Raw genomic sequence first — 7888 nt, forward strand, 5'->3', positions numbered from 1 at the left:
GTATACACTTAGCGCTTTATAATTTGTACACTTTCTTTTATACGTCTGCAACCATTAATTTGTTCTTATATTTTTCTTGAATTTTGTTAGTTGTCAGTGTGGATGGATAGATAAGTGGGTTGAAAGGAGGGGAGCCTTTGTACACTGTCTGAATGTTTTGCTTTCCATGTTATGATTATAACAGTATCATCACAGGTAAATAATAACATGTAATTTTATAGATTGATGATCCTGATAAACAGCGTAAATGGGAGGAAAGAGAGCAGCGTCGCCAGATGAAACGACGTGCACCCAAGATGAAACAATTGAAGGTAAGAAAGTTATCAGTTTGGATGCAGTATTGTCACTCATCAATGATAGAAACTATATTCATATTTTTTCATCAGTTAATTTGTTGTCTCTGGGATTATTAACATTTAGCAGCATGTGCTGCTTGGATAATTTTTATGCTTTCCAAAACTTTTATGAAATATATTTTTTCTTTATCGAGAATTGTGAAAAAGCCTGAAGAATTGACTGCCAAGTAACTTTGTGAGAAAGGGGCAGTTCTGGTTGAATCCAGGGGCTTAATTTCATTTAACCTTGGAAATGTTTAATGTAACATTGATATTACTGCATAAGATACTCCATAGGCTTTTTGGAAAAAATTTCTGAAGTAAAATTTTCACATCTGTCAGGAACTATATTCAGTTTGAGCTTTTTGTAATTGGCTTCATTATTGTCTCCAACACTGTGCAAAGAAAAGGGCCATGGTGAAATTCTGCTACTCATATCTTTTTTGTGCTTTCACTTCTAAAATCTCCTCTCAACTTCTGCTGCTTATATTAGTTCTTATCCAAATAGTTCTAGGTCTTCAGTTTCTTCTATTTGCCACAGAAGGCCAGGTTTCACTATAAATTACTGTTCTTCTGGGGTGGTGCAAAAGACAGGTCTAAGCATTTTCATGTCATATTCATCTCTCACTTACTGAACTTCTATAATTCCCTTATGTTGTTATATCTCACTCTATCTTACCATCTGATTCTTAGTATTCTTCATAACTTTTATTCTCAAATTGGCAGAATCTTTTAGTTTAGTATGTCAAAGTGTAAATGTATATTCTTACTTTTTTTTTATTTCCAAATCTGGTTTAGTTAGCCCATTGTTTGAGGAGTTAGTTGTTAGTTATAAATGATTTGTTTAACCAGACCTCTGAACCCTTTTAGAAGCCTTTGTTACTTTTTATTTAATTCCAAGTTGTTGGATGTAATTTTTCAAATAGTTAAAAGGCTTATCCTCATTGAGTATTTCTCCAAGTGTTGTTTAATCTGTTTGTGCATACTTTGTCTCATTATTTCTGTTTTCCTTAGATTTATTTATGTTAAGGCACATCTCTGTAAATATTTGATGCATTTTATTGAGCAAGAATTAAGATCATCTGGTGTTTTTCTAATAAACCAGCGTCATCTGTATGGTCAGTCTGTCAACACATATCATTACTCTCATCCATCCATGAGAAGGCAGAATAAAAAAGATGATATAACATATCCCTGTGGTACCCCATTGTTTGAAGCAGATTCACCTGAAAAGACTTAGTCACCATTGGTTTAATATTTGCTTCATTCATGGATAATTTTCATTAGCCATTATGTATTTAGTGCAAATACCTGCATTGGCAGCAGGATGATGGATATGGTTAAGGCATTGATTGCTTTGTCTCCTTGGATACAATGGAGTATGTCTGGTGAATGATCTTGGTTCAAAACCAGTAGGTATTTGCTGGGGTCGCTGTCCTTAGTCAGTCGGAACTGTGTTTTACCAAGAACTGGCTATCCTTAGTGTTTTAAGCTAAATCCTTCATGGGTTCTACTGTAATAATATTTTTGATTGTACAAGAAATTTATTTTATTTGCATTTCAAAATGTCCAGTAGGATATCTTGCCTTTTTCTCAGTCTTAGTTTTAAGTATGTTGATGATATGTAGTATACAGTACTCGGATATTTTTTGTTTGAAAGTTATTTGTCTTGTTTTGATGTTAGTCCTTTCTCACAGGCTTAGAGGCATGTTTTTTAAAAATTTCTTTTTCTCTTTCTAGGGATGAAGTCATGAATCCTATAATAATAAGGTAAGAAATCTTGTGTGTTCTGCTTTACATTAAGAAAAGTTTCTTGACAGTATTTAGCAGTGGCATAGTCAAGATTTTTTCATGGCACTGAAAAAAGTTTTTATTTTGGTTATTAGAGAAGTCTCTGATATTTTATTCACTAATTCTTTTACAGCAAGTTGCCCAATCAACAATATCTATTATCTAAGTATGGAAAATTAGGATAAATTTAATTTTGATAGGTTTTGGAAATTTGTGGCAGTTTGATGCCTTTTATTTTTTTAATGGTTTACTTTTGGTGTTGGCAATAACAAATTTCTTATTGATGGTAAATTTCATTTTATATATATACAGTGCCTATCATAAGTAAAAATTATAAATACCAAATAAGGGATTTTAATAGTTATACCTAGAAATGAGTGCTATTGGAACCATTTCACTGGGTGACACAGGTCGAGCCCAGAAATGGCAGCTGTCTCACATACCTTATGACAGTTTGGTAATTCTTCATCTTTTGGTTAGGTAATGGCAGTATATGTAAATCTTAAATGATGTTTACTAATTACCAATATATTTTAGTTTTTAAAGCATATGTTATTTTATAAACTAATGAATTAGCGCTAGACTTCTGACATTGTAACACAACAGAAACAAAACTGACTCAAGCTTTATTCTGAGAATATGATGAACATGGTTTTTGAGGATAAAAAAGGGAGTTGAATATTGTAGATATGGTGTGGATAAGTATTCCTGTTACAGACACTACTTTGCAGGTTTATGATGTTGACATAGCTCCTATGCCCCTGTCCATATTGCTTGCTTTAGTCCAAAGAATTTTAGAATACGGTAACCTTTAAATATTTTGGTATGTAAACATTAATTAATAATCTTTGTAGCATAGTGTAATATATTTGGTCTAGTATTTAATATGGGATAAGACATTTTTAAACTTGAAACTACTCTTTTACTCGATTACACTGCATGTAATATTGATTTTAGTCAGAGTTTAGGGCATGTGTATTTTCAGAGTTGGTATACTCTTCTTATTCAGGTCAGTATAAACAAGTAAAAAATGCGCCTAAGTTTCTTTGGCCCAATCGAGTTTTCTGTACAGCCGCTAGAGCCCATAATCAAGGCCACCAAAAATAGATCTATCTTTCGGTGGTCTTGGTATAATGCTGTATAAGCCACGGCCCATGAAACTTTTACCATGGCGTGTTGGTGGCCTATCCTCTGTCGTTGCCAGGAGCATGATTATGACTATCTTTAACCTTAAATAAAATAAAAACTACTGAGACTAAAGGGCTGCAATTTGGTATGTTTGATGATTGGAGGGTGGGTGATCAACATACCAGTTTGCAGCCCTCTAGCCTCAGTAGTTTTTAGGATCTGAAGACTGACAGAAAAAAGTGTAGATGGACAGACAAAGCCGGCACAATTTTTTTTTTTTTTTTTTTTTTTTTACCGAAAATTAAAAAGGGAAATGTTGAATGTGCACTACAGTAATACCTTGATCTTATGTACTTTGAGTTACGCAAATTCACAGACACGTGAACTTTTCATTGGAACATAACTAATTGGCATACACAGTTTTTTCACAGACATGCAACATTTGCAAAATCCTAGAGAAACCCTGCAGAAGTGGTTATGTTTAATTTTTGAAGTAATTTATAAGTCTTCATGCTTTTATGTGTAAAATTGGTAAGAAAAATTTTTATTTTTATTTTTGTACATAAATACTGTATGGTACTAGCATACTTTACCTAAAATACAGTAAAATCAATCAAAATCACAAAACAACTGTTGATGTAAACATCTCTCTCTCTCTGTGTACTTAAATATTTGCTTTGAGGTATGAGTTGTATTTTTATTCTCTCTCTCACTAAGATAAGATAAAGGTTTTTTATGCATATGTAACATGTATGTTTATTTGTTTTGTGTACTGTATTGTAGTTTTATAGATAAATGTGATGTTACTTTGTTATTAATTTTTTCATATTTTCCATGGTATAATTACAACTTTTTGCATTTCTGCAGAAAATTATTTAATATTTCAAAAGAATAAATGTGGGTTCCCAGTCTTTTCTCCATCCTTCGGAGCGAGGAGGGGTGTAAACTGTCAATTATCTTGACATATTGGCTGCGAAGGGGACAAAATGTTGCCCACTGATGGTTAAATAAAATACCGCTATGGGAGGATACTGAAAAGTCTCTCTCCTCTTTTTCCTTCATAAATCGTTAATTTCCATCTTTTGATGTCTATCTATCTCTATTATAATCATGAATAATTTCACTCTATTTTTAACGTAAGAACAAACCCCCTCCCCCTATTCTCTGTGTCTCCGTAATAATTCATAAATAATTTCACTCTTGGTATTTAATGTAAGGACAACCCCCCATTCTCTCTCCCTCTCGTTACTGTAATGAAATATGAATTAAAGTACGGTGTTAAGCTAACTTTTAAATGAAATTAAAAGTGCTTTGTGAGCTTGATTTTGTCATATTTAGGGTTTAAACTCTAGAAATAAGCATTTACTGTATGTAAGTATTAGCATTTTTAGTGACCGTACCAAACTTTCACGACCCCTCACCTTACACGAGGGGTTCTGGAACCTAACCTCACGTAAGTTCGAGGTATTACTGTACTGATTTTCTTAAGCAATGGGAAAACTTTGCAGTACTAAGGTAGTGCAGAATTCAAGTAGTTTCATTGGGTATTTTAGATATAACATTGACAGAAAATTTCTAGACCAGGAAATTCAATGCAGAGTGGATCTGTTTGATGTAACTTCTGTACGAGCTTATTTTCCAAACTAGAAGGTGCCGGAACAACAGCCACTGCAGTGATAATATCTGGAATCAATTTTTTTTCAGTGTAATAATCATAAACCTTTATGATAACAGGTAGTATATTTTATGAATACCCTTATATGTTTATGGTAGTATCTCACTCGGTGATAAATATCCTAATGCACCATTTCCATTTTCAGGACATACTGAAGTGTTGCAGAGGACGTGTTCAAGACAAGGGTTTTAAACATTTATTATGTAAAACTAGTGTTTCCTTGCCGTCCTTTCTGTTTGTGCTTCTGGTCACTCTAATCTAGGATAGGAGTTGAATTTTAAATTAGTTGCTAGTATTGTATCTTCAGATATCCAAAAAGACAAAAATATTTAGATTTACAGTATTAGAACTCATGCTACGTCATCTTCCTAGTACAGTACGGTAATTGTTTGAGCACAGGAAATGGTTTCTCATATCCATTTTCTTTTTAATGCAATCTTTTCAAGTTTCACATAGAGTAGAATAATTGACTAAAAAATTGATAAGGCAGTGTAATACATTGGAGGGTTCAACATTGTCTGGAATAAATTGTTCTCAGATTGGTTTAATTATGCTGCATTTGTTGGCTTGTGAATCAGGTGAATTGTGGTCATATTGTATTACAGATTTTTATAGTTTATTGTTTGTATTTCTTCATAATGTGATAAGGAAATTTAAGAGATTATTAGTATTATATATAATGACAATGAGGTTTGGCTTAAGGTTTCATATTTTATTGTAGTGAACTGTGTAAACAATTTGTAACGCCAGCATACATTATATATAATATATATATATAAATTATATATATATATGTATGTATATATATGTATATTATATATATTTATATAATTGCCTCCCACTAACTTTTGAGATGTTGTGGAATCATTTTAGTTTTTCGTAGCAGGAAAATATAATTGTTTTCAACTATTTAACTATGTAAGTGCCGTTCGGGTCATCTTCCAAAAGAATGCAGAACTTGAAAATGAAAAAAGACAATGATAGCAAAACTTGGATAACTGATTTCATGTAACGCTTGTTTATTCTCCAAAATATTCGAGATTCATGTATTGCTTAGTTAGAATGTTCCTTAAGTCTGTGTTGATCTTTTGTTTTCATGTCAGTGCTATAAGATTATGGGTTTAAATGCCTCGTCAGGGATTTCATGGTACCACAGCTCATGATGTAGTCTGGTTACTTTGTTTTTCTAGTGATTGTTGCCATATCATTCCATGCAAATTGTTGAGTTATGTACATAAAATGGTTTTTACCTGTATATAGGTCACATACATGACTGTGTTTGTATAGATTGAATGGGGCACATAGCAATAAGAGTAGAAAACGAAAGGACTGTTTATTAATACAATCTTAAGACTAACACATAGTCCGTATACATTTTTGTATCCAATTTAACAGTTATAGAGGCAGGAATAATTGTGCTTGTTTGGTAGTAAATCTGGAATTCACAAATGCATTAAAAGTAATACAGTAACTGAAATGCTGTTTGCAACTTGACAGCCAGCTGAATAGTAGTCAATTTAAAGTGCTGGAAACCATTTGTTCCATTTTTTTGTCATCTGTTGAAGCTACTTTTAATTTTTGGGTAATTTTTGCAAAGTTCCCTACGGCCATAATTTTGCTTATATAGTGTTCTTATTTTCACAACTTAGCATAATTTAAGTCTTTGATAAAAAATTTATTTTACCAGTGATAAGGAGCTTCGGCAACCATTACTTACAGCAATCAAGAATGAGCGTATTCATTCACTAGTAACCAACTTCCTATACAGTACCGCAAGATTGTTTTTATGAACAAGATGAGAGTGGATTAGCCGCCTTTTTTTTTTTTTTGTCATCAGTCACATATGTTAGACTGGACAGTTGTAGAGAACTGATTCTAGGAGATTCTGTTCATAAGGTTGTAAATAAAATCTTTTAGGAAGAAATGCAAATAGTGTTTTTACTGTTAGACTGATAGATTGACAATAGGAATATACATTGCAAATTGAATGATGGTAGGTATATACAAGTTGGATGACAAGGTCTGTATTTACAAGTATGCAAGCAGTGCATATTTCATAATTCAGTTTTTAGACTAACATTGCTTACTGTGTATTTTTTTTTTTTTTTTGAGTATGCCAGATGTATACAGTATGCAGAAAATAATTCTATAAGCTTTAGTTTCTACTTGTCATTTTCAGATTACATACCGTTTTAATAGTTTGAGGTGGATGTGAGCATAATAGGATTTGGTAATTTAATTCTATCTTGGTAAGAGAACAAATTAGGATTTATTTTTTGTTGTGCATATTTGTACTTCCATATGATGGTACTGTCTTGGGTCATTACAGCATAATTGTCAAAGGCTGTGAAGTTTTTGCTTTTTTTTCCACTATTAACTAGTTTGTTAATTCCCCATGACCACCTAGCTTTTGTCCCAATATTTCTTCTGAAACTGTAAACCTTTTGAACAATATATGGCAGCAGAAGATTGAAATTAACTTTTAAAACAAATAATTCATACTCTGGTAAAGGAACAGCAATTTTACTATAAAAAGATATCTGCTGGAGTTCAGAACATGCATTATTTGGTTCATAATGCAGGGTAATGAGTTGTACTTGACTAAGTTACTGCAGAGGAAGGCACTATACAGGTTAATTTTTTATATTAAATGAAGAAATACATGTTTTATAAAGTCAGAAGTGATTTTTTACCTTAATGTTCTTTTTGTATATACTAAATATTTATATCTGGAAGACATGAATACAGCAGTATTTATCAAATCATCACTGGAAAGCTAAATTTTTATATGAACATACTGAAGAGCAGCAGCTTATTCGTAAACATAAGACTAAAAAACTTATGTGAAAACATTTTCCTTTCACTTTGATCCTTTAAATCAACATGAAAACACCTCAGCAAGCACTATGTCTTTGCTAGTATTTGCCTTTGTGTGGAAAAAGTACTGACATTTTTAGGT

General features: G+C 32.2%; 1 protein-coding gene across 1 annotated transcript in view; it reads left to right on the top strand.

Annotated features, from left to right (window-relative positions):
• LOC136827821 (PAT complex subunit CCDC47) overlaps nucleotides 1-5565 on the top strand; it is a 48098-nt gene extending 42533 nt beyond the window's left edge. The window contains exons 10-12 of the mRNA XM_067085284.1: nucleotides 222-311; nucleotides 2076-2105; nucleotides 5075-5565. Coding sequence (XP_066941385.1) covers nucleotides 222-311; nucleotides 2076-2081 — 96 coding nt within the window. The 3' untranslated portion in view covers nucleotides 2082-2105; nucleotides 5075-5565. The remainder of the gene's footprint in view (nucleotides 1-221; nucleotides 312-2075; nucleotides 2106-5074) is intronic.
• The last annotated feature ends 2323 nt before the right edge of the window (nucleotides 5566-7888 follow it).

The sequence above is a fragment of the Macrobrachium rosenbergii genome, chromosome 3 (genome assembly GCF_040412425.1).
Source record: "Macrobrachium rosenbergii isolate ZJJX-2024 chromosome 3, ASM4041242v1, whole genome shotgun sequence".
NCBI lineage: Eukaryota > Metazoa > Arthropoda > Malacostraca > Decapoda > Palaemonidae > Macrobrachium > Macrobrachium rosenbergii.